The 27,055-nt window shown below is 42.0% G+C and overlaps 4 protein-coding genes across 4 annotated transcripts in view; 1 reads left to right on the top strand and 3 right to left on the bottom strand.

Annotated features, from left to right (window-relative positions):
• Window positions 1–5,200: 5,200 nt before the first annotated feature.
• LOC108936371 (C-Jun-amino-terminal kinase-interacting protein 2-like) overlaps window positions 5,201–27,055 on the top strand; it is a 60,484-nt gene continuing 38,629 nt past the window's right edge. The window contains exon 1 of the mRNA XM_018755708.2: window positions 5,201–5,749. Within this exon, the coding sequence (XP_018611224.2) occupies window positions 5,685–5,749 (65 nt within the window). The 5' untranslated portion in view covers window positions 5,201–5,684. The remainder of the gene's footprint in view (window positions 5,750–27,055) is intronic.
• LOC108936566 (gastricsin-like) lies at window positions 12,539–15,481 on the bottom strand. The gene is made up of 9 exons (XM_029248781.1): window positions 15,426–15,481; window positions 14,744–14,888; window positions 14,470–14,587; window positions 13,989–14,107; window positions 13,646–13,845; window positions 13,409–13,525; window positions 13,149–13,296; window positions 12,858–12,953; window positions 12,539–12,703 (listed from the first exon to the last, which is right to left on the bottom strand). The coding sequence occupies exons 1-9, from the start codon at window positions 15,479–15,481 to the stop codon at window positions 12,539–12,541; spliced, it is 1,164 nt and encodes a 387-aa protein (XP_029104614.1).
• On the bottom strand, window positions 18,941–22,224 carry LOC108936565 (gastricsin-like). Its single transcript, XM_018756005.1, has 9 exons — window positions 22,169–22,224; window positions 21,478–21,622; window positions 21,208–21,325; window positions 20,775–20,893; window positions 20,346–20,545; window positions 19,793–19,909; window positions 19,541–19,688; window positions 19,260–19,355; window positions 18,941–19,105 (listed from the first exon to the last, which is right to left on the bottom strand). The coding sequence occupies exons 1-9, from the start codon at window positions 22,222–22,224 to the stop codon at window positions 18,941–18,943; spliced, it is 1,164 nt and encodes a 387-aa protein (XP_018611521.1).
• On the bottom strand, window positions 23,690–26,813 carry LOC108936564 (gastricsin-like). Its single transcript, XM_018756004.1, has 9 exons — window positions 26,758–26,813; window positions 26,296–26,440; window positions 26,028–26,145; window positions 25,764–25,882; window positions 25,280–25,479; window positions 24,573–24,689; window positions 24,276–24,423; window positions 23,988–24,083; window positions 23,690–23,854 (listed from the first exon to the last, which is right to left on the bottom strand). The coding sequence occupies exons 1-9, from the start codon at window positions 26,811–26,813 to the stop codon at window positions 23,690–23,692; spliced, it is 1,164 nt and encodes a 387-aa protein (XP_018611520.1).

Here is a 27,055-nt window from a genome sequence, read left to right as displayed (position 1 = left end):
GACCTGTCAGAGGACCTTAAACGACCTTATGTAGCAGGGACTGAGCTTACGGGATGGGAGGCGAAGTTTCAGGTCTCTAGTGGACAACCATACCCTCTGTCCAGGTGCGAAGGTGAGGTGACGACAGTGTCGGCCCACCTGGCCTTTGTACCATTGGGTCTATGTCCGCAGATAGTTGCGCACCAGTCGCCAAGTCTCCCCGCTGTCGTTGAACCACGTCTCTACCGCCGGGACCTGGCCAGGGGGGACTGCCAAGGAAATAGCGCAGGTTGATACCCCAGGACGCGCTGAAAAGGAGACATACCTGTGGACACGTGGGCCTGAGCGTTGTGGGCGTATTCAGCCCACGGCAAGAAGCGCGCCCACTCATGTTGCTTCCTCGAGCAGTAGAGGTGGAGGAACCTGCTGATCTCCTGCTGTAGCCGCTCTACTTGCCCATTTGCTTGCGGGTGGTACCCTGAGGTCAGGCTGATGGACACTGCAAGCCTGTCCCAGAACGCCCTCCAGACTCGGGAGGTGAATTGAGGTCCTCTGTCAGACACAGTGTCTTCCGGGAGCCCATATCAGCAAAAGATGTGCCGGAACAGAAGTTCCGCTGTCTATAACACTGTGGGTAGCCTTGGGAGAGGGAGCAGCCGACAAGCCTTAGAGAAGCGATCGATCAAGGTAAAGATTACAGTCTTACTGTCCGATGGGGGTAGGTTGACTGGGAAGTCCACGGCGACGAGAGTCCAGGGGCGAGTTGGCATGGCCAAGGGTTCGAGGAGGTCTCCCGGCTTCAGAGTAGGTGTCTTTGCCTGAGCGCAGGTGACACACGCCCCAATGTACTCCTGCACATCCTCGGGCATGGACGGCCACCAGAACTTCCCCCGGAGGTGAGAGAGCATTCGGCGCATCCCGTGGTGTCCGGCTCCTGGAGCATCATGAGCCCATTGCAGAACCGTCAGCCAGAGCGGGATGAGGACATATTCCTTCCCAGCCAGCCTGTCCAGGGTCAGTGGCCTGGGCCGTTCGGAGTTCGTCAAAGAGCTGCCACTATGCATAGGCCCTCCCTCAGTCTGTGTCTCCTCTCCTCTGGTGTGAGTCGGCCCTAGCCCAACTGCATCGCCTCTGGACCATCGGAGGTGGGCTCCGGGAAGGGAGGAATTGGCTGCTGGCAGTGTTCCCAGCCCAGATTGTCGACCATGACTTCATTCTCAATGAAGCGGTCTATGTCCCAGTCCTACCCCCGGTAGGCCAGCTCAGCTTGGATCCAGGGATGAAGGCCGGCATGGAAGCTAGCCAGGAGGGCAGTGGAGTTCCAACCACTCTGCTCTGCCAGGATCCGAAACTCCAGGGAGCAGTCTGCGACTGAGCGGGAGCCGTGCTTAATGGTCATGAGACGGTCACTGGCAGCCCTAGCCAACTTAGGATGGTCAAAGACAGCCTTGAACTGCCCCCGGAACTTTTCATAGGTGGTCGGGGGGTAGTCCTCCAACCCGCCGTCGCCCGCTGGCGTGCGAGACCTGTCAGCAGAGAGATGAGGTACGCCACTTTTGTTTTGTCATTGCCAAACAGATGCAGGGAGCATAAGAACACCAGCTCGCATTGCATCATGAACCCCTGGGAATTCTCCGGAGACCAATCGTACCTCTCAGGAGCGACTAAGCGAAGACTGATGTGGGCGGGGTCCGGAGCTGGGGCTGGCACCGGTGGCGCTGCAGCGGCGGCGATGCAGGGAGGTTCTGGGGAAGCTGGAGTCACCCCTATCACCCCGCTCTTTTCCAAGGTGGAGACCAGCCCTTCCAGCATCTCCTCCAGCCGGTGCAGGGACTGCTCATGCACCCCCAACATGGCGCCTTGAGCGGAGACAGTGTGGTGTAGGTGGTTGAGCACCGCAGAGTCTGGTTGAGAGGCAGAACCTTCTGCCATGGCAGACAAAGGAGACGGACGCAGTCGACTCAGTTACAGTTGCTTCATTATCCACAAGAAGTCGGGACAGTTGGGGTTCGTGTGATCCGCAATCGCCGTACAGGAGGGGCATTCAAGAAGCGAGGTCAGAGACAGAAACAGTCAGGGAGCCGAGGGAGACGTCAACGGGGAACCAGGATAAGGAAGCAGGGAAAAAACACAGTGAAGCGCGAGGCAACGATGGCTCATATGAGGTTCCGCAATCAGCCCTGGTCTGGTTGTGCCCTTTATGCTCACGTGCCTTGAGTACTTGCAGGTGTGACAGCCAGGCAAACTAAAAATGCCCAGTTCACATCCCCTCCTTATGTAGTACCCTGTAGTGCATATGCTAAATACACACACACACACACTTTTTCTGAACCACTTGTCCTATACAGGGTCGCAGGGAGCCGGAGCCTACCCGGCAACACAGGGCGTAAGGCCGGAGGGGGAGGGGACACACCCAGGACGGGACGCCAGTCCATCGCAAGGCACCCCAAGCAGGACTCGAACCCCAGACCCACCGAAGAGCAGGACCCGGTCCAACCCACTGCGCCCCCGCGCCCCCCACCCTATGCTAAATACTCCAGGGAAAATACTGTGTTGTGTTACTGAGAAAATAACTGAGAAAGTAACTCAATGTTGTACAAACTTAACATTGTAGATCACATGAACTAGGTGTCAGATAAATAAAAGTTGTTTGTATATACATTTGTTTGTAGATCATATAAAGCCATTGTGATCTATGCATCTGGATATAACTTATCTGTTGTGTCATTATGTGTTCTGTTATACATGCACTGTTTGCTTACTTTTGCACATGTGCCACTTCTAATTTGTAAATATGTCTCAGGATAAGAGACTAAGCGATACAGATACATGAGAAGACCTGTAGAGGGATGCAATGTAAGATTGCTTTTCATTGCTAATTTAAAATTTGTCTCATAACTATATGGTGTTTTGTTAACTTTCAAACTAGCAGATTTGATCCCTCACCTACTTAGTAAATGTGTACAACTCCCTTAAAGTGAAAATTCAGCCCTCATGTCAGTTATAATAAAGAAAAGAAAAAAAATTAGCCCTTAAAATGCACTGCACTGACTAGAAAAAATAGGCAAATTTCATGTGGGGTAGCAATATGTATATTCTACGCTATGGAGCTTTCACCGTATGGTGCTGTATGTGTGCTGCAGCTCTAAGATGTGTCTGTTGTGCTGTCCTACTAATACTGTTGTTTCACTGCTACCATAATATTTCTACAGTTTCCTAAAGTACCCAAGTACAGTAAGAGTTAAAATAACCAAGAGTAAAAATAGACAGTTATCAAATGCAGTAATGATTAAATATATGTAACATGCATAAACCCAGTTGAAGCTTTTCATCCTACAGTTTCTCCTTCCACATCACTTTTTACTAATGTCTTGCTTCATTTGTGTCAAGCACAAAGTGTGGATTTATTCATTATACCAAACTTTTTTCTATGGGCCATACATCGCTTTGGAGAAAAGCGTCTGCTAAATGAATAAATGCATCCATCCATCCATCCATCTTCCTCCGCTTATCCGGGACCTGGTCGCGGGGGCAGTAGTCTAGGCAGAGCCCCCCAGACTTCCCTCTCCCCGCAAACCTCCTCCAGCTCCTCTGGGGGAACCCCAAGGCGTTCCCAGGCCAGCTGGGAGACGAAGTCTCTCCAACGTGTCCTGGGTCTGCCCCAAGGCCTCCTCCCAGTGGGACATGCCCGGAACACCTCCCCAGGGAGGCGTCCAAGGAGGCATCCGGAACAGATGCCCGAGCCACCTCAACTGGCTCCTCTCGATGCGGAGGAGCAGCGGCTCTACTCCGAGCTCCTCACCCTATCCCTAAGGGTGTGCCCAGCCACTCTGCGGAGGAAACTAATTTCTGCCGCTTGTATCCGCGATCTCATTCTTTTGGTCATGATCCAGAGTTCATGACCATAGGTGAGGGTAGGAACGTAGATCGACCGGTAAATTGAGAGCTTCGCCTTACGATTCAGCTCCTTCTTCACCACAACAGACCGGTACAATGACCGCATTACTGCGGACGCCGCACCGATCCCTCCGTCAACCTGCCGCTCCATTTTTCCCTCACTGTGAACAAGACCCCGAGATACTTAAACTCCTCCACTTGAGGGAGCGGCTCCCTCCTAACCCGGAGATGGCAATCCACCTTTTTCCGACTGAGGACCATGGTCTCGGATTTGAAGGTGATGATTCTCATTCCCGCCGCTTTGCACTCGGCTGCAAACCTCTCCAGTGCATGCTGTAAGTCTTGATTCGATGAAGCCAACAGGACCACATCGTCCGCAAAAAGCAGAGACGAGATCCTGCGGCCACCAAAACAGACACCCTCCGTTCCCTGGCTGCGCCTAGAAATTCTGTCCATAAAGATAATGAACAGAATCGGTGACAAAGGGCAGCCCTGGCGGAGTCCAACATGCATGAATAAATGTAATTAAATGTAAATATTCATCCCAAGTATCTTTGAGATCTTACCAATGGTGACCAGGGTAAAAAAAAAAATGACAAGCTGAATATATTCGCCTACTTTTAATCATCTGTATCACACTGGTAGACATTTTCATTATTTCATATGGTGAAGTTTATCCCACTATACATTATTTTGTTTTACGGACACTTTCAGGTCCATAGTAGTAATCTAGCGGGACCATCCTGCATTTTTCACATATATAACGTGTAGTTCCCCTATTTCGCCATATGTGTCGCTATAGTTCACTGAGTTTGAAATCAATTCAGCACCAGAGTGGCTGAACAGCTCCGTCACGGTTCTCACATATTGATATGTCACCCTGCTGTCGCCAGAGATGCTTTTTACGAAAATGGTGTTAGCCCCCATATGTATCATGATGCAAGTAACAGCAACAGTGAAAAGACAAATATGGCAAAAGTATTGAACTCCATAAACAGAACATTGCATATGTAAGTTTTTTTTTTCAATTCGACCTGATTTTCAACAGTCTCTTTAATACATTTATGACGATGAAAACCATGCATTCAGCAGATAATTTAAGGTATCGTCAAAAGCAGTATTCAGTTTGTGCTTTCATGCACATAGTTTATTGAACACCTAAATTGCTATATTCATTTCTTCCTCATAATGTTCCGTTCCTGTCAGTTTTCCAAGTTCTGCAGCTCTCTGTCCTTGAGCAGCAGCTTGATTTTGACTGAAAATAAAAAAAGAAAAAAAAAAAAAAATCAGTGCTGTTAAATCTGTGTGTTCAAAACAAGGTGTATATAGGCTGGCGCAGGGTGCATGCTGGGGTCTGTCACTGTGATGGGTCCAGCGTTTATGATCGCATCACTCAACTGGCTCCACAAGCGCACTGGTGCTGATGCTGGGGAGCCCGCGTGCGCGTCACCAGGAGGCGGCACGAGGAGGAGGCACGAGGCTTAGCGAGGCTGCGCGTCTCTCCGCCGCACAGCTCACGCTCCACGTTCGCGGGCGCGCGGGAGCGCTTCCCCTCTCGGATTTACCGACAGTCGAGAATTTTCCTGCGAACATCCCGAGATCCCGATTCGTTTAATTTGCCAGCCTCCTGCAGCGGCTGCGACTCGATGTGTGTGATTTAGGGAGGTGCCGCGCCGTCCGGGGCATCCGCAGCGTGGCCGCGGAAGGAGCAGAGCGCCATCGCCGAACAACTCGATCGACGCGGCCGTGGATGGGCTGCGCGCTCGTGACAACCTGCGGACACTTCTAGAGCCGTTCTGCGGAAGAAGATGGCGGACAGAGCCGAGATGTTTTCTCTCTCCACCTTCCACTCCCTCTCTCCTCCAGGCTGCAGGTAACAGCTTGTCCTCCTGTGCGCCACTCAGCCCCGCTGCTTCGCACCTGCGGCCGCGGGCTCGGATGGCAGCGGAGCACCAGAAAACCTTCGGGGCTGCCGATCCCCGACCTCCGCGGGGGGTCTGTTGATATTTCTGCGTGGTGGATGTGCGCGGCGGGCGCATCTCGTCATCACTCTTGTGCCGATCCCTCCAAGGGCGCCAAGATGCCCCGACGCGCCGTGCCCTCGCGCGTGCTCCAAATTATTCCCGAAATAACGGCATGCGGAACGGGGAGAAATCATGGCTGCGGCTGTGTATTGATTTGCTCGTTAGGGGAGGTTGACGCCTCTGTCCAGAGGTGCCTCGCCGAGGCCCACGCCCTGATGCTGAGCCCTTTTTTTTTTTGTCTATAAAACCCATAAACGGGTGAAAACTAATTACGTAAATAAATAAACTGGGGTTGTTATTATTTTCTGTACAAGGTTCCGCAAGGACGTTCATGTCGTTTTTAATTCCATGTGTATGTGGTCTGGCTCGCGCACATGATGTGCAGTGTTATTTATTGATGGTCATGTGTTTGAGAACAAGGTGCCGCATGAAATGAGAGCAAAACACCAGTCTGCGCACTCATAAGCGAGTCGGTGCCGCGCTTGGTTTATATAGGCTTTTCTACATCTGTGAGTGACATCTGGCTCCAGAGAGGAGGGTTTGTAGCAGAAAAAAAAAAAAAATCAAATATTTGTCCCATCACTAGGAATATCAGTTTCACACAAATTCTCTTAAGAATTATTTACTCCTAAAGCTCTTAAAATTTATTACATCCTCAGTCCGTTTCACCTGCACTCCTCTATTGGTGCTCTTTAGACAAATGTTGTGATTTAAGGAACAGTGAAAGTGACCTTGAGGTTACAAAAATAATAAGATTAATCATGGCTTTGGACACCCCTCTTCAAAGGATGATAATTTGGGGTCAACAGAGGGGTCCTGTCGTAAGCAATCGAATGAAAATGGAAAAGCAGCTGTGTAGAAGAATGAGATGGTAGCTATAAGATGGAGAAAATTATGAATTAGATGTGATTTCTCTGGAATGCTGTGGAACATTTTCGCAGGATAAACTCTGGGACGCTGAGGGTGGGTTTGTTTTCTGCTCACAGGCTCCTCTACAGGGAAATGGTTTATTTCCATGTTATTATAGAGACTTTTGAGCAGGCAGATACCCTAGCTTGTCGCATTGCTGCTGTCCTCTCCTCTTGCTTCTCGGTCTGTTCTGGTCGCTGCATAATAAATTCACACATTTCACTGTATCGATGTGCTGACGTCGTGTTTCACCCGGTGAGGTCACCGAAACAGGAACATTATTACTGTGTTCAGCTCCAAACAGTAGATGATTCCCACTGCAGAAATACTCAGTTTTCTTTGCTACAGGCAACAAAATAAGAATTTTGATTGCTTGTCTATCTAGACATTGTGTTTTTGGGAATCTGATTCATCCCATTCCATATCACGTGCATGAAATATGTGAAAGGTACAGTAAAATATGTTGACCAAAAGAAAATGCTGAATATATGCACCCATTACTCAAATAACAGGGTTAATTAGTTCTGTGTAATTACCCCATCTGGAAAGTAATAATAATAATAATAAGAAGAAGAAGAAGAAGAATAATTTATGTATGACAATGTTGAGACTAGTATAATTTTAGAAAAAAAAAAAATCCTAAAAAATTGTTTCCAGTTTGTCTTTTAATGTAATGTTTTCATTCAGTGATTCTCAATGCCCACTTAACTGGATTTTTATGATCTAATCACTTACTAAGTTTAATATATATATATATATATATATTTCAATTTTTTGATTTTGTCATATGAGACATGGCAAAGTAAGTGATTTCACAGCATGTCAGCTGAGTGAATGCTGTAGGTGAGAAGGTCTGTACCAGTGTGCCTCTCTGGCAGCTTGTGTGTCCCCAGCATAGTGACAGGTGTCCTTTACTCTTCATCTGCTCTTTCCCTTGCATGTAAAAAAGCCTTTGGGGATAATGACTTTATTCCTGGCATCCCAGTTAGCTCTTAGCAAAATCAAAGTATGGAAGAGTCGCAAAGGCAATCGTTGGAAGACCCCTGGTGCTCAGGTGCTGGATCTCACTTCAAATCGCTATGATATTAAGATGGACATGCTTTCAAAGCCAGATGGAGAATGGGATTGAGAAGCAGACAGTAAAGCACTACTGGTGAATAAGAGGCTTAAGTAAAATGCTGAAATGCAAAAACATGGTGTAAGCTTTTCCAGACCAGTGCTTTATTACTGTGTTCTTAATTCCATGTTTTTCAGCTCTACCGAGATTATTATTATTGATGTCATTAGTTTTATTTCAGATAAAATCTATTATAAGCAGATCTTGGGATTCACAGAAAGAAACTGAATTATCTATTTACGTGACAACCTTGTCTTAGCAAAATACCCCTCATCTTCACTCAGCACATATTGTATATAAATAAAATAATGTACAAATAAATATACTGTAAATGGAAACAAACATAGACACCCACACGCATATATATGCCTGTACACACACACACATTTTCTGAACTGCTTGTCCCACATGGGGTCGCGGAGCCTACCCGGTAACATAGGGCGCAAAGCCGGAGGGGGAGGGGACACACCCAGGACGGGATGCCAGTCCGGCGCAAGGCACCCCAAGCAGGGCTTGAACCCCAGACCCACCGGAGAGAAAGACTGTGGTCCAACCCACTGCGCCACCGCACCCCCTATTTATATATGCCTGTATGTTTGTACATATATATTTAAGTCTCTCATTTATCTTTGTGTCCTCTCAATATTGCTGAAAACATCCCAGTAATTGACTGCAAAACATGTACAGTTTCAGTGTTTTCTTCAGAAAGAGTTTGTATAATAAATATAATCATATGTAAAATACAGAACTCATTAAAATATATTTTTTATTTTTCCACCTTCCAATTTTGAGTTTAAAAGCATCCCTCCGTGGGTCTAGTAATGTATCCTCAGGAATAAAAATTTCTTATATAGAGATACGGTGACAAATAAGGAGTGACTGTCTGCAAAACAACACACAGAGGGACCATCGGAGATCATGGGTAATCTTGTGTCTCAAGGAAAATAATAACAAGAAAAAGAAGAGATACATGACATTTAAAATGAAAGCAAATTTAGTTTCAAAAGAGGCTTAAAAATTCAATGGCCTCCTGTTTTCCCCAATTCTTTTACTTCTTTAATGTTTCATGTGTTCCGCAGACAGCAGTAAAGACTAAGAAATATGATTCTGCCTTTGGACATATTTTATATGTCTTAATTATATTAATTGTATCAAGGACTGTATAGTCAACCTGAAAAGGTAAATACTGATATCCTGACATGTATAAATACCACAGTTCAGATTTCATTAGTGTAATTATGTGTAATTCAGTGATTCTTAATGAAAGCCATCAGGGAGCACCAGTCTAGCCAGGCTGATGCGGTTTGGAAATTCTAATCCCATCCGATTAGATGATCCTCGAGGCAGGCAGTTCTCTTATCAAAAAAGGATATTAGAACCATAATATATCTGTGACGCCATCTATTTTTTGGGATGTGTCCGCTTATTAAATCTGTCAGCATGGAGATGACAGCTTGGTGTCTGGTCTATCCACCTGTGGGATGGATGATGTGAGATGTTGATCATGGTGGTACCACCGTGTGGGGTGGAAGGGGGGGTTATCACTCATCACGGCGCAGAGACACCAGGACTCAGAGAAAATTACGTGTCCGACACCGAAGAAGATATCACTTTCCCAGATCAGAGCCCAGATCTATTCCAATTACAGTGTGAGCAGGAGAAGCTTTTTTAGCTTCATGGTAGATGACAGAATAGGGTTTTATAATACGGAATCGTCGTCTTTGGGATACTAACAGAGTTGCGTTCCGTATTATAAAACCATACGGAACGCGGTTTGTCCTGTATTTTAACCTTTCACACCCAGACACACTTAAAGTATTTATTAAATATATTTACTGCATAAATAAACTTCGCAGTTTGTTTAAAAGTGTTAAAAGATTAGGAAAACATCGCAAAAATGGATGTGAAACACAGCTGTGTTGCGTGCGATTCCGACCGTCATACGGAGGGTTAAGGGTCAAGGGTCAAGGGTCAAGAAGATCCCCCCCGCGAGAAGGCAGGTAGCTACTAACTTGATGACTACTAATAGTCCACCTCGTAAACGAAAACAATGAGAGAAGTATAAAAACTATAAAAAAGGAATGGGAGACAGAGAAAGAGTTTATGCGAACTGTAATTTAAACTTTGTAAGAGAGATTTTTCTCTCAGCCACGGTGGCGTGTACGCGACGTAAAACAGATGCGTCCATGGACAATCATGGACGGAACGACCCCCCAAGGAGCAATTTCCGGTTTTTTTTTTTTTTTTGCACCACCTCAGCCCATGCTGATATGGTAGGCTATTGTTTTCTATATTGTATTACGTTTTCTTTACACTTTTACTTTGCAAAATATATTACAAAATGTATAATCCACTGTTAAATACAGAATGTAAAACTATTTGATTTGAGTGAGCTAAAAGCAAATTAAATGTCTCAGATTCCTTAGCATTTAAGTCAAGCAGAGACTTCTTTTTTACACATGATTAGCTACAAAGAAATTCCGAGTGTCCCTTATTTTCCTATAAAGAACCCAGTGTCCCTTATTTTCTTCTGCAGGGGTTGGCAACCCTAGACAGGAAGTAAGTGTAAATATTTATGTCCATCACTGGGTATTATTATTTTGATTGAAAGCTACACTGATACACTTCTGAACTGGAAATGTATACAGGATGTGCAATATTAGTACATTACTGATGTATTGTTATGAAGGGCCAGATTTATTTGTAAGCTCATTTACAAAAGCAAAGTAACATGTGAATTCTTAGTCATGCTTGAAACAAGCAAAGGAATCAACACCGTTGCCTCCAGAGAATTATAAGAAACAATATTTTTAGCAAAATGGAGAAAGTATTACCTTGGCGGTAAAACTAGATCTTTGTAATTAAAACTGCTTTTTGACTGCTCTCGTCTTTCAAAAGCAGTACTCTAGTCCTGGGTTGTTTGGTTTCAACATATTTAGGTGTCTTATATTTTGCTCACTGTTAAAATACACAGTTTCTGTATAATAATAATAATAATTGCAGTTTCTATCTATCTATCTATCTATCTATCTATCTATCTATATATCTATCTATCATTATGTGCCACTTCTCTGCCTTTTTAAAGAAACATTTAAAGCAGGATTGTGGAAGTCACTGTAATATTATTGTCATTTTTTTATTATACTGTATCCATTACACACATTCATCTTTAAAGCTCAAAAAGCTCTGATGGACTATAATCCAGACTGCGTTATACCAATTTGCCTCTTTGCAAACAAAATTTTGTAGATTATTAACCAAACCCAGGTGCTATCAGTAAGGTGTAGAAATGTGCCATTGCGTTTAAGGATAGATGCTGCACTTTTCTTTTGTTAGCTCATATTCTAGAAACAACCAACCTTCCAAAGCACTCTCATTCCCATTGGGATCAGCAAACGCACCAGAGCAACGAGACACATTCTCATTAGAGATAACATGTAGCTATTGACAGACGATTCTTTAGTCTACTGTACCACTGATAACAAAGGCTGCACTAAACTTAATAAAGAGGGACTGAATGCAATATAATTAAAAGAGTCTTCTCAGAATAAACAATTCCTTAATGTTGGGACATGAGTGTGATGTCTGAAATGAAGAAAGAAATATGATTGTTATGTAAAAGTTTAATGAATAAAATGAATACAAATATAGCATCGATATACAGCCAAAGGCATCACTTTTTCAGGATGTACACAGATGAAATATAATGAGAGAAAAATGTATATTGATACTGATTGGTTTTACATCACTTCCGTTAACATTATTACATCCACCACCACCCCCCCGCCCAAAAAAAAAAAGCAAGGTTTTAATCTTATCACTTTCTGTAGTACATTCGACTAACGTACTTACCCCAAATGTCTCCAAAAAAATTACCCAGCAGTGTAAATTGTTTTTATTATAAGGCGCTTTGGGGAAAAAAAGTTTGTAGACTTTGTTAGTTGCAAAGTATTTTGGAAATTCTGATGTAATCATGGCTATTACAGTTTAGGGAGTGTCTGCTGGATTAGTGGTAGGACACATAATCACAGTCAGAGCCATTTAAATGCGAGCACTTTGAACCGCAAGTTCGTTGAGACTGTGGTAGAATCATCTCCCTTAGAACTTCAAATTAAGATACCATTATTTGTTATAATGATATCATAGTCCAGTCCTTGTATACACAGTGGTAGGGAAATAAGCCACACTGACCGCATTTTTAGCAGACCATGTTTAAATCAGACTGTCCTTAAATGGTGCTGAACCAACTCCACATAGTACATGACACCCACAACACCATGAATTCATCTCGTTTATAGTGGACTTTTACTGCATGAGGAATGGAAAAAGAAACAACTTCAAACAGCAATTCACCTCTTATATCTTTTAATTCTTTATTTCCAGAGCACGGCAATAAAACATTTCATTGTACATGAGTGGCACTGTGATAATATGATTTTGAAAAGCTGGGCAACAACGTGTGGATCTTCCTTTGATCAAAAGACATTTAACATTACATTTAACCCCACTGTGGGATGATATTCGTATGGAACAAGATCTGGGTGTGCTGGGTTGGCTTTCCTGTGCACAGAATATGCTCTAGATTGGATTTGATGTTTGACTTTAGGTCATCTTAAACAGCTTGGGCAAATCCAACTTGGTTGTTTGCACGGTCATAGACAGAGTAATACTCCTTAAGGAAGACGTCTCCCAAAATCCATAGTGGCTGGCTGTTCTGAGAGGTCAGGTAGGTGGACTGAATAGCCACCTGGCAGTAGGGGTATCCACCTTGGTTTTGCTGGGGAGACACAAAAGAAAGGATTTTTTTTTTAAGGAACAGAGTTCAAATAATACCTTTTGACCTTTGGAGGTTTGGCAAAATTTAACAGTGTTGTCTGGAGTCAATAGAGGGATTTTAAACACATAGCCTGCGTGTGCCAGTTAGAACTTACCACCAAAATGTAGGCAGATGGGGGAAGTGGGAAGTTGACACCATTGATATTGAAGGAGAGTGTGGGAAGGTTGTTTGCATTGCAGTTAACATAATACTGGGGTAAAAAGAAAGCAAAATAATGAATTTGAGTCATGTCCTTTGAATGGGCTGCTGAAAACTTTACCTCTTTGGTTGTGGTCTTTGTTATATTACAGTCCACAGTGATTTTTCAAGTGATGAGAATAATACCGTAAGAACAGGAGGGACATGTAAGCTGCTGGTTTCTTCACAGCAGTGCTGCTTCAATTACCCCTCCAAACTGATCAGCCTGAGCACCAATTGCCTGCATCAGGTAACCCATGTACTGCTGGGGACACGTGAGGAAGGAGGTGCCGGTGTCCACAATAGCCTGGCAGCCCTGACTGCACCAGCCTGTCTCCTGATTGTTGATGGAGAACCTGCGCACATCAGAGAATCGGAAAGTAAAGATTCAATAACTGTTTATGTATAGACAGACTAAAATATAAGGTGATAATCGAGGGAATGTTGCAAGCACAGAATAGTCCATACCCTTTGATTTCAATCTGCCAGTAGGTCTGTGAGGTCACAGGACTCCAGTAAATCTGACTGTTGTACTTGGTGCTGTCGACCCCACCGAAAGCCACCTCACTGCCCTGCTGGCCATTTCTAACCAGTAACAGGAAAGGGGACACAGGGAAACACCCAAGGACATAACAATTGGCATAAGTTATTAAATTCTGTTACAGATATTATACAACAAATTCATTGCATCACTCTAAGCGTTACCTGCTTAGGTAGAAGGCAAACAAGTTGTCCTGCAACAGGCCCTGTTGCATCATGTTGTCCATCACAGGTGTGGCCTGACCAGCAGCGATTGAGGGGTATGAAAGCCCCAGGATGCCATCAAACTGGGCCTGCAGGAAGGTCTGCCCAGGTTCATTGGTGCTCAGGCCAAAGATTTGCTTCTTAATAACAATGCCAGAAACCTGTAATTATCAGTGTATTCAGTGACATGTTTAAATCAGGCAGTCATAAATTTGTAAAATTTCAGAAATTTGAGGCGACCATGCTAGTCATCGAATCAGTCCACGACATACTGTAAAGATAACAAATCAAGAAATAGACTCACATTTACAGAGTCATAGCCGAAGATGCCGTACAGGCTCCCAGTACCATATGATATATAGAAGGTTTTGGTAGTGCTGGAGTAGGTTGAGGATTTTGTACTATTGAATTTAGTGTGAGCATCTTGGGACATAAAAAACAGAACTTCAGAACATCTGGGTACAGTGCAAAATCACAAATGCTCAATTTACCTCTATCCAAGAATCTTTGAAGAATACTGAATATTACAGTTATGAGAAATAAAATGATAAATGCTGACAGCAAAACTAACTTGTGTAATAAACAGTAGAAAAATTGACAAGTTGAATCTTTTGTCATTCTATGTGTACAAACTATCCCTGAATATGTCAAGACAGTGATATATATTTATTCTACTGTATGTGCTGTCTACGTACTATATACTATTTACTATAATATATTTACAATGATATATTTATATTTGTGTTGACTGTGCAGCACTTCTTGGAAGAGCAGTAGTGACTTACTACAGGCTTGGGTGTTGCAGTATACAGAATCCACCCAAAGGTTAGCTGACCCGGTGTCGAAAAGAACTTGAAATGTTTGCGGTGGGGTTCCGATGGTGATCGATCCATAGTAAGATATCTGTGAAGAGCCCCATATAGAGAATCCTAATACCTTCAACAGAATTGATGGCACTCCACACTTCACTACTTCATCTGTGGTTGGACCTGGCCTTTTGAGCCACTTTACATTCAACAGACTTTTTATTGAAGGACAGATTCTTGAATGGCTACTTACATCAGCATAGTTGGCCATTGGGTCAACGACAGCTGAGGCCAGGGACTTGTAGGGCTCATATTTCAATGCAGGATCACTGAGGGCTAGGTGCACCCCCTTCTCTGCCAGTTGCTGTCTCATTGACTTGACCCTCTGCAGAGGGACTCTGGGGGAATGAAAGTGAAGAACCATTTTGGAACATTTGTGAAGACTTGAACAAGAGACAGTAGAACAGTATTAGAATGCGCTCGATGGCACAAATATCACAAACCTTTGTATTCATGTAAATGCTGTTCAGACCCCATACCCCCGAGTGATCACCTCTTGTGTCTTGAGGGTAATACCTCACCCAGCAGCAGACTTGAGTCCTCCAGCAGACTCCAAGCAAAAATTTAGCTTCTGCAAGCATTTCACTACAGGTACTCTTACGGTCCATTTATTATAAATACTGAAGTCTGGCTTTGGGGTAGGAACCAGCAATCTACAAATGAATTACTGGTAAATTACGAATGAATGAATTCTAGATTTAAAGAGCAGAACTCCATTACCTCAGCCTACCAAACTTAATATCTAAACAATTAATGTCAAACCTAGTTTTTGTCTGAAGACAAAACTGGCAAACCCAGGGGGTCTAAGAACAAAACTAGAGTCCATGAACCAAATACAGGTAGGAAGCAGAGAGAAGAAACAATAAATAGCTCACCTGAAAAGTGCCTCAGAGAAAGCTACACAGGCCAGAACAACGAAAAGAAACTTCATGGTTGTTCGAGTAGCTGATACACCTTCCGTAAGTGTTGCACAGACTTATATATGTATTTGGGTGGTCCTAGTTTTGGCTGATCCTTTAAGATGGCAAACAAAGATGCTAATCTCCAGTCCCATTTAAGTAATTTCTGTTGAATCTATACAACCTGTTGTACATAATGGAGCTGATATTTACTGTATTTATTTAGTAGACACTTTTCTCCTAAGCAACTTCCAATGAACTCTCTGTAGTGTTATCAGCCCAACAAGGTGACTTACACTGATAGATACACTACTTACAATGGGTCACTCATCCATATATCAGTGGAACACACTCTCTCTGTCACTCACACACTATGGGTGAACCTGAACAGCATGTCTTTGGACAGTGGGACTTGGAAACAGAGCACTTGGAAACTCATGCAGAGGAGAATGTGCAAACTCCACATAGATTGAGTGGGGATCAAACCCATCTCCTCTTTCACCTCCTAGGTGCTGTATGCTATATTTACCAGATGCTTTTCTGGTAGCTTACTACATTAAGGTACAGTTATTACATGCTTCTAATCATTTACACTGCTCAGCAATTTTAGTTGAGCCATTTAGGGTAAGTACCTTGCTCAAGGGTACTACAGCTGGAGGTGGGGATTGAACCTATGACCTTTGGATTTAAAGGCAGTAGGTCTAACCACTGTACTACCAGCTGTCCCCTTTATATGAATTAATACATGCTAATAGTTACAGTTCCAATATGAGGGTGCCGTATTGATATAGACATTCATGACCAAGATGCATTAAACACAACATTTTTTTGTTTATCTTATAAATAATGATTTATAAAAAAATGTATATTTTGATACCTTCTGTAGAAAAAAATAGTTTTTTGGTTCGTAAACAGGTGACAATTCATGGAGAATAAATGTAACACATGAAATGCTCCCTGTAAACTGCTTTGGACAAGGATAATACCTTATTATTATTAACAATGATAACAGCAACAACAACAATAATAAAAATAATAATACTATAATAATCTTTGTTCACATGTTAAAACAGATTTCTCTTTCTGTTACTGTTTTTTGTAACACAAAGTTTTTCCTTATTTGAAACCAAAGAGGCATTGAAGCATTGAGTCATTTACATTATATTTACATTTATTAATTTAACAGATGCTTTTCTCCAAAGTGATGTACAGCTCATATAAAAATACAATGTGTACATTACATTAGGCGAAAGAGACACTTAGATGCAGACAGGTGATTCTTAAATGCAGTTAGTTTGTTACTTTCCACCATATGTACCAATGTTCATCAAACAATTAGCTGCATAAAATTTTATCCAAATATCAACGGTTCCTTCCTAGCAATTTATATAAATTTCTATATATATATATATATATATATATACACACACACATTTTAAAATTTACAATACATTACAGGAGTTAATTTTTTGGTTCAGGAGTTCATTTTTTTTAAGCCTCTTTGTTAAGGTAAAAACGATGCTAAAAATTGAAAGAAACAAATTGAACTATGTTTTTATTTGTTGTTATACTAAGCTAAATGGTTGTTTTGTTAGCTAGCTTGGCTAATATGATATTTTAAATGCCCATCCTTTACATTTTCAAATCCCTATGTCTAACAGTGTTTGAGTCTTGGGTGGAGTACAGCTGTTGAAAATATCACGGTCTTAGTTGTGTATGTTTTCCAGATTATATTCTGAGTTTTTTTGTTGAAGGGGTTGACCATCCATATGGGTGTAGTTCCACTGACTCTTAAGTGCCACTTGCAGTTTTGATTTTCCTTGATAAGCTAGCTGTTGACAGTGGCCATACTGAACATCAGCAGAGCTCTCAGAAATACACCAAGCACCTCTGGAGAATGTGGTGAGATGGTCTTATGTCATATCCTTCCCTTTTAATTGATCAGTGTGTTCCTCTAGGAAACACAAGCCTGGGAAGACCTCTCATGGCCCTGCGCTCAAGCACTGTTCACGTAGTTTGTTGGATTTAATTTCGAGGAAATTTTACAATTAGTGACACAATGTTTGCAGCTTCTTCAGGATCACAAGGCTCCTCATTCTGTCACAGAGAGTGAATCCAGCAATGTTGTGAAGAAGCTTGAATGCAACTACTTGTCTTCAGAGTCTTATTCTTTGTCGTTACCCAAAGCTCATCATTACCCCCAGATCAGTATCGTACTCACAGAACTGCTGAAGCTGCCCCAATCCATCTCACTATCTCCCATCAATAACCTATACTGCATTTCGTTACTTCTGATCAAGGTCCCAAGATACTTGAACGCTCCGTTTGAGGCCGTGGCTCCCCCTTCACTTGTGGAGAGCACCCTCCTCATTTATGCGAGAGGGCTACGTTTTTCTCCAAAGCGACTTGTAGTGAGTACTTTGTTGTATATATCTGACATCTTCACCCAAGGGTACTGACAATGCTAGATACACTACACCGAGCTTCCTACAATCATTCACCCATCTGCATACACTACATTCATTTTAGAGTCTCCAGTTCACTTAAATTATGTCTTTGGAGTGTGGAAGGAACCCATAGCACCTGTAGGAAACCAGTGTAAACATGGTAGGCACATGGAAAGTCCACACAGACTGAGCAGGGATTGAACCCACATCCAAGCACACAGCCCAGGTATAGTGAGACATAAGCGCTACCCACTGTGCCTCTGTGATGGACTGCAGCTGGACTATGGAATCAGTTGGTGGCACCCTTTCAAGTATTTCATCAAGCTTTGGCGAGAAAGTTGAATGCTGGCAGTGAACTGTAGAGTCGTTTACTTTACAAGGGATTCCTGTTCAGTCTGTTTTTTCTATGAATAAGAGCTGCTTGGAACACTGTAAAGATAGATATATGTGTTACAATCACACATATCATCACTGGGGTGCCATTATTTTCCAAATGTAAATATAAACCTTTCATGAGTTCCTTCTGGTATGAAGTGGGTGGATGGCAGGGGTGATCTGAGGAGAGGAATTATATTACACCATCCAACCCAAACAGAACCAACCTGAGGTTAGGGATGAAGACCTGCATTTATTTTATCATCATCTCGAATTCCTTTTTAACTGAAGTTATCTGGTGCGTTACATCATTTAATCAACTGACCAGAAACTGTGGAGATAATTTCTGAACAGAAATTGTCCCTAATCAAGTATTAGACTTTGAGTATGTAGAGAATGGATAGAGAAAGAACTTCACACAGCAGTTTAAATATTTTCACTTCTTGACTTTATTTCCAAGCCGTAACGGTAACACATTACATGGAACATTAACGATGCAGTCGTAATGTGATTTTCAGAGTCAGCATTAACGTGTTCTTTTGTGCAAAAGCATCCATTTCTTTTCTTCCATCGGAACATGGATGAAGAAAGGAAAGGTGTTGGGATAACTTTCCTTCTAGCAGGATATGCTTTCGAATGAATGCTGGACAAATGTTGAGGATCTTGATTTTAGATTGCTTTTGCAAAGCCAACTTGGTTGTTTGTGCGGTCGTAGACAGAGTAGTACTCTCTCAGGAAGACGTCTCCCAGAATCCACAGCGGCTGGCCATTTTGTGAGGGCAGGTAGGTGGATGAAATAGCCACCATGCAGAACTGGTATCCACCCTGATTTTGCTGGAGAGATACAAAGGAAATAATGCAATTTTTTAGATGAATCAGCTATTGCAAACCATGTTATTGAGAGTCATCTACTGTGGAATACAGTTTTTTAATTTAGTCAGCAATGGGATTAAAAAAGTATTAAATGGATGTGACAGTAAGAATTTACCACCATAATGTAGGAAGATGAGGGAAGGGACAGGTTCATGCCGTTGATATTGAAGGCAAATGTGGGAAGGTTGTTTGCGTTGCAGTCAACGGAATACTGAGGCAGAAAGTAAAATTAATTAATTAATTCAGATATAGTCCTACTGACACTAATTACCATAACACACTTTTTTTGGTTTTATAATTCTTAATATTTTTTCATGGGTTTGACAGGGAACCATGACCACATAAGGGTTGTCTAATGGGGACTTTTTCTCCCCATGGAAATGGTGTCTCAATTACCCCTCCAAACTGGTCCGCTTGAGCACCAATTGCCTGCATCAGGTAACCCATGTACTGCTGGGGACAGGTGAGGAAGGAGGTGCCGGTGTCCACAATAGCTTGGCAGCCCTGACTGCACCAGTCTGTCTCTTGATTGTTGATGGAGAACCTGCGCACATCAGAGAATCGGAAAGTAAAGATTCAATAACTGTTTATGTGTAGACAGACTAAAATATGAGGTGATAATCGAGGCAAGCAGAGAATAGTCCATACCCTTTGATTTCAATCTGCCAGTAGGTCTGTGAGGTCACAGGAGTCCAGTAGATCTGGCCCTGGTACTTTGTGTTGTCCACCCCACCGAAAGCCACCTCACTGCCCTGTTGGCCATTTCTGTCCAGTAACAGAAGGTGGACAGACATAGTCATAAGCTATCATATAGACAAATATTAGAATAAATATATTTTACAATGGGAGGGGGGTGCGGTGGCGCAGTGGGTTGGACCACAGTCCTGCTCTCCGGTGGGTCTGGGGTTCGAATCCCGCTTGGGGTGCCTTGCGGCGGACTGGCGTCCCGTCCTGGGTGTGTCCCCTCCCCCTCCGGCCTTACGCCCTGTGTTACCGGGTAGGCTCCGGTTCCCCGTGACCCCGTATGGGACAAGCGGTTCTGAAAATGTGTGTGTGTGTGTGTATTTTACAATGAAATGCAAGCATACTTAATTAAATGGCATTAGCAGTAATATTAAGCAGACTTTGAGCAGAAAATTCTTGCACTCTTATAATAAGTGTATAATCCTTCTGTAATAAACAGAAGTCCCCTGAACTGTACCTGCTTAAGTAGAAGGCAAAGGCATTGTACTCCAGTAAGCCCTGCTTCATCATGTTGTCCATCACAGGTGTGGCCTGACCCACAGAGAGTGAGGGGTAAGAAAGCCCAAGGATGCCATCAAACTGGGCCACTAAGAAGTTCTGTCCAGGTTCATTGGTGCTCAGGCCCAACATTTGCTTCTTAATGACAGTGCCACCAACCTGAAAATAATAACATTGCCATATTTATCTCTGGCAGTTACATGTCTCTAAACATGTTTACTTTCAAATTTTAATATCTCAGATTTTGAGAAGACTTATTAGCTGATATGTAAACTGAATATAATGAATGAGCTATAAAAACAGATTTATGATTTGGATCAGTGCAGAATTTGTTTCAATAGAGTAAATCAGTACTGATTGTATGTGTGTTTAGAAAAAATAGACTTACGTTTACAGTGTCGTAGCCAAAAATGCCATATAGGCTCCCACTACCGTAGGGTAGGTAGAAGGTCTGGGAAGTGCTGGAGTAAGTGGAAGAACTTGTGTGGTTAAATTTAGTATGAGCATCTATGGAGATAAAAATAGACCATCAGAGAACAGTAGAAAACTCTAAATACTTAATTAAACTCTTTTTAAACCGCTTTGCTGATATGAAAAAGCTACACCATTACAGTATTCTATAATACAAAACAAAAGGACTAGTGGTCGCATAACTGTAACCAATGCCAAACGTGTTAAAAAAGAGAAGTTAATGGAGAGAGGGCAATCTGGATGTGTCTGGACTTCAGCAATGTTACACATAGGTAGACTGTGTAGCATTCAGTTTTTCCATCATTTTCTCATCTTTTAGCTCATGCCATGGATGAGCAGTAGTGACTTACTACAGGCCTGGGTGTTGCAATAGTCTGAGTCCACCCACAAGTTAGCTGAGCCAGTGTCAAACAGAACTTGAAATGTTTGTGGTGGCGTTCCAATGGCGATTGAGCCATAGTAGGTTGTCTAAGAGGAATCCCCACAAAGAATATTTCATTAGTTTTAGCAGATCACAATGAACCTTACACTTCACTGCTTCATTTCTGTGTCTATTGAGCTCTTTTAGCCAATTTACATTCATTTTATTATGTAAGATAAATTCTGAAGGGTCTACTTACATCAGCATAGTTGGCCATTGGATCAACGACAGCTGAGGCCAGAAACTTGTAGGGCTCATATTTGAGAGCAGGATCACTGAGGGGTAGGCGCACCCCCTTCTCTCCTAGCTGCTGTCTGATTGACTTGAGTCTCTGCAGAGGGACTCTAAGGAGATGAAAGTGGAGAACCATTTTAGACGTGTTTGAAGCTTTGAATGGAAGTCCAGTGATATAAGAACATTTCCTGTCTTTGCTCCCAACCACACAGTCATCATATTTAAAGAATCTAAAATCCCACAAACCTTCATAGACCCATGCCCTCCATTACCTCCTCTGTTCATTGTATGGTATACCATTGGTGAGCTCAAAAACCACACCCAAGAATAAGTGAGGTGAGGCCTTTACCTGACTCCAAGTAAAAATCTGTCTCATCAAAACATTCTCCTACAAGTCTTTTTCTTTTGGCTGCCCAAGTCTAGTTATGATGGAAACACTCTCCATCCAGCAGCTTTCTAGCAATAAAGCCCAGAGTTTAGTAACATCAACATGTTTGTATCTAAACACATGCCTAAACTATGGGTGTTGCAAGAAGATGTTAATGGAGATCCAGTTGAGTAGCTCAGAGAGTGAAAATCATCAGGCAGAGGGATAGAACTAGAAGGTCCTGGATCCGCATACAGCTATCATGATATGAAGTTTTCAAAAGTCTCACCTGATGAGTCCATCAGACAGTCCCACACAAACCAGCAAAATGAAGAGACACTTCATGGTTGTTCAAGTGGTGGATACAACTGTGTTAAGAGGCACACGGTCTTATAGACACCTTAGGGTGGTCCCGTACTGAGTTTGTCCATTATCCTGGTAAATAAATGTGTTAATCTCCACTCCACCCGATTTAAGGCTTGCCGTAGAGTTCTGAGAACCTTCTGCACACAAATGGGCTCTAATGGAGCAAATAGAAAATAATATATACCATTAACTAGAGTACCAGCATAAAGATACAGTTAATGATACAGGCGTTGATAAAGATGCATTGGCGTGTATAACTCTTTTTTTAAAATCTTGAAACATGTTTAATTTTAAAAAACTTAAAAAGGGGAAATAACCCTGTTTTTATGTTTCTGAGCTAATTATTTTAGTGTTTGCTTACCTGATAATGTCTTATTTTAAACATGTTGTTACATTATCTGGTGATGAATTTACCTTTATTTTTGGTTTGAAGATATGATACAGTACAATATAATTAAACTTTATTGTCAGATTTCTCTTAAATTTGTTTTGCATCACAGCAGTTCTATTTATTAACAACAGTAAGATATGACTTATCACTCATGAAGACCAAAATATATTACCGACTCTTTGGAAACATATTCAATTTTGCCTGATTACCTTTTTTAGAAAGTTTTATCTTTTTGATGAGGAATCGGTATAGTGTTCGAAATGTACAAATTTTTAAGTATAATTTATGTTTTCCGAAGCGTTTGACAGTTTATGTCACTGTGAAAATGTTTTATGTGCCTTTGATTGTATTTGCCTAGAAAGGCTTTCAGACTCTCTACCGTTACATATCTGAACATATGTACCTGTACCATGTTTGTAACACAGTGCTGAATCAGCAATACACTACAGCTTGTCAGCTATGTTTCCACATAATATGACCGTATTTTATTCTCTAAACATTAGTTCTGTAGCTAATACTGAGAGGTGACTTCCACCAAACTCGTACTTAGCCATTAAGTGGACATCAGTAATCCTTGAGAACACAATGACAGGTCTTTATTGTTCCTTTTGTTTGCAGGAGGTGTGATTGTATAGACAGTCAGTGCAACATGCTTTTCCAATGAAAATCACTTAAAAATCGCAAGAATTCCAACTTCATATCACCTGAGTTCAGTTTGATAAATATGTGTGTTTCCTCATGCTCCACATGCTATGGCTATACATTTTTTGGTTGGAAATAACATAGAAACCAAACTACATTGTTGACTTTTTATTGAAATTAATTGAATGACTTGAAAGAGTGGTGGGGCTTGAGCGCCTTCAGTTCATAACTAAAGCACTAGACTAAAAGATACAGTTTCACAGATTGATGGTGAACTACATGAAAACTGCATTGCATACATGTCAAACAATTTTTAAATGTGATTTAAGATGTAAGGCAACAACATGCAAGTTTTCCTGTGTGCAGAACATAGACCAGGCTGGACTCCACATGGGGTTCAGACTACTAATTTCAGACAGATTGGGCAAATCCAACTTGGTTGTTGGCGCGGTCGTAGACAGAATAATACTCCCTCAGAAAGACATCTCCCAGAATCCAGAGTGGCTGGCCGTTCTGTGAGGGCAGGTAGGTGGACTGAATAGCCACCTGGCAATATTGGTATCCACCCTGGTTTCGCTGGGGAGATACAATGTAATGTTTAGACAGCTGGATTCAAATTCCATCCTTTGGTCTTTGATAATTTTTGAATAATATATCAGTGTTGCTTGAAGTCAACAGAGAAATTTTGGGTGCATCGGTGAGAACTTACCACCAGAATGTAGGAAGATGGAGGAAGCGGGAAGTTCACACCATTGATATTGAAGGACAGTGTTGGAAGGTTGTTTGCATTGCAGTTAACGTCATACTAGGGGAAAAAGAAAATAAAATGTTGACCTTGAGTAATTTAATTCAGATGGGCTTCTGGGCAGTTTACCTGTTTGGCTGTAGCCTTTGTTATATTACAATCCCCAGTGATTTTACAAGTTTTGAGCATAATACCATAAGAGGGATAGGTAAGAGGCTAGTTTCTTCATGATGGTGATAGTGCGTCAATTACCCCTCCATATTGGTTGGCTTGAGCACCAATTGCTTGCATCAGGTAACCCATGTATTGCTGAGGACAGGTGAGGAAGGAGGTGCCAGTGTCCACAATAGCCTGGCAGCCCTGACTGCACCAGCCTGTCTCCTGATTGTTGACGGCGAACCTTCACAAATCAAGGAGTCACAAAGTAAATATTCAGTGTATAGGAACAAAAGTAGCACTAATGATTAGAGACAGGAACTACTCAGTTATGGTCTACAGTATCAGGTATGAGTAAAATTGGGAATATAGAAAACGCAGAATGGGATTTACCCATTGACACCAATCTGCCAGTAGGTCTCAGCAGTGACAGGGGTCCAGTAGATCTGACCCTGGTACTTGTTGTTGTCTACGCCCCCAAAAGCCACTTCACTTCCCTGCTGTTCATTCCTATATAGTAACAAATGCGTCAACAAACAGACACACAAGCACATCACAGTCAATAAGTTTTAAAAAAAAAAAAAAAAAAAAAAAAAAATCATTTTTTTCTTATTATAGAATAAATTTCCTGTAGTGATTCATGGTTTTAGAATATGGTTCCTCAAATAAATAAAATAATTAAAAAAATGTAATAAAAAACATTTTATCTGCAAATTATACCATAAAATTAATTTAAATTTCAATTAATAACAATCTATGTTGATGACAAGAGAGACAGTAATTTGGAGCACTAGTTCTGTCCTAATTCACGTTTACATTTTTTAATTAGTTGACACCATTGTCAAAAACAGCATACAAGAATATCTTTGTACACTGAACTACTTGCCATCATTTAGCCATTTATAGAGCTGAATATTTTTCTGTATTAATTCATGCTAAGCATCTTTATGAAGGGTTTAACAAAAGAAGTAATGACTGGAACCCCAGTCCTTACAAATGGCAAGCCCACAGCACTAACTACTGCGTTATCTGCACTAGCATAGCTTTTGATTTGAAAGAGGTGCACATCACCCATCAGGAAAAGATATGTTTCTCCACACCTGCTTAGGTAGAAAGCAAACATGTTGTACTGCAGCAGATTCTCCTGCATCATGGTGTCCATCACAGGTGTGGCACCACCAGCAGCGATTGAAGGGTAGGAAAGCCCCAGGATTCCATCAAACTGGGCCTGCAGGAAGGTCTCGCCGGGCTCGTTGGTGCTCAGGCCCAACTCTTGGTTGGTGACAACAATGCCCCCGACCTGGAGAAATGATAGTTTACCATGCAAATATGACAATTGACTGACAATTTGTCAGTTTCAACTTTGTAAAATTATGTCTAAATGTTAGGGGAATGTCAGATGTTCACAACTGTAATAGCAGTAACATTGTCAGATTGTTACCTTCATGTACTGAACTTACAATGTTATGCTAGCTAAATAAACAATAATTTAAGGCAATGCCAGATTTTGAGGAGATTTGATAATAAATAATAAGTATAATTAGTAAGTATAATTAATTACTGTACATAAAAAAACAAACTCACGTTGACTGTGTCATAGCCAAAGACTCCATACAGACTCCCAGTACCATAGGGAAGATAGAAAGTGTTTCTGGTGGAAGAGTATGTTGATGAACTTGAGGGGTCAAACTTGGGGTGAGCATCTGAGAACATAAAAATAGACTGCTATTCAAAACACAAATCGCATTTTCTTAGCTGTACTTTTACATTTTTTTAAAAATTTATTCATTAACACACACTGATATTAACATATAATAGGAAATGATGGAACAAAAGTTAAAGACTTACTACAGGCTTGGGTGTTGCAGTAGACTGAGTCCACCCACAAGTTAGCTGACCCGGTATCAAACAGTACTCCAAATGATTGTGGTGGGGTTCCAATGGTAATCGGTCCATAGTAGGTGGTCTAGAAGGAACCCAACAAAGACTGACCTACTAACCTCAAAGCAAACTCTGGAATGGACTTTACTGCATCATCCCTGGTTGGATCGAACCTCTTCGGGCTTCATAACCCCTCCGAATTTTAAATTGAAGGACAAATTGAGAGGGTACTTACATCAGCGTAGTTGGCCATTGATTCAATGGCAGACATGCCCAGGGACCTGTAGGGCTTATACTTGAGGGCGGGGTCAGTGAATGGCAGGTGAACCCCTTTTTCCAGGAGCCGCTCTCTGATGGATTTGGTCTTTGTCAGAGGGACTCTGTGGGATGAGAAAAATAAGAAAGGCGCACATGACTTGTCTCGGGTCTTCACGTGCATTGGCAGTAACACCTGCAATATGTTGAAATGATTCCCCAATATATTGTGCTGTGAAGACGACTTCAACACTTCATATATCAACACCCATTTATTCTAATTCAACCCAAGCATGAAATAAATAAAGAATAACACTAATATTCCAAACTGTGAGTGTCTTCATTTTTAGCTCTGAAAATCACCAGAAACATATCATCTGAAGACAGAACTGAATCATGGGGTCACAAATAAGAATGAAGCAGGTAGATTTAAGTGTCTCACTTGAAGAGTCCCTCTGACAGCACCACACAAGCCAGTACAATAACAAGGCACTTCATGGTCGTCCAGGTGGTGGAAACACAGTCACTAAAGTTGACGCGTCTTTATATATTCATTTTGTTGGTCCCTTATCAGGTTATGAACACGGACCTTTATCTCAGTTCTTGGATTATCTACTGGATTTTCCATGGAATCGCGTGGTAGGAACGCACAGTCGCTGAATATACTGATAGCCACAGGACATTTTCAAGCATGCCAACATTAGTGATAAGGCATGCTAATGGTTGTCTTTAATTTGTTT

This window comes from Scleropages formosus, chromosome 24 (assembly GCF_900964775.1).
Source record: "Scleropages formosus chromosome 24, fSclFor1.1, whole genome shotgun sequence".
In the NCBI taxonomy this organism is placed as follows: domain Eukaryota; kingdom Metazoa; phylum Chordata; class Actinopteri; order Osteoglossiformes; family Osteoglossidae; genus Scleropages; species Scleropages formosus.
The sequence above is the reverse complement of the archived record's forward strand: the minus strand, read 5'-3'. Positions and strand labels throughout refer to the sequence as shown.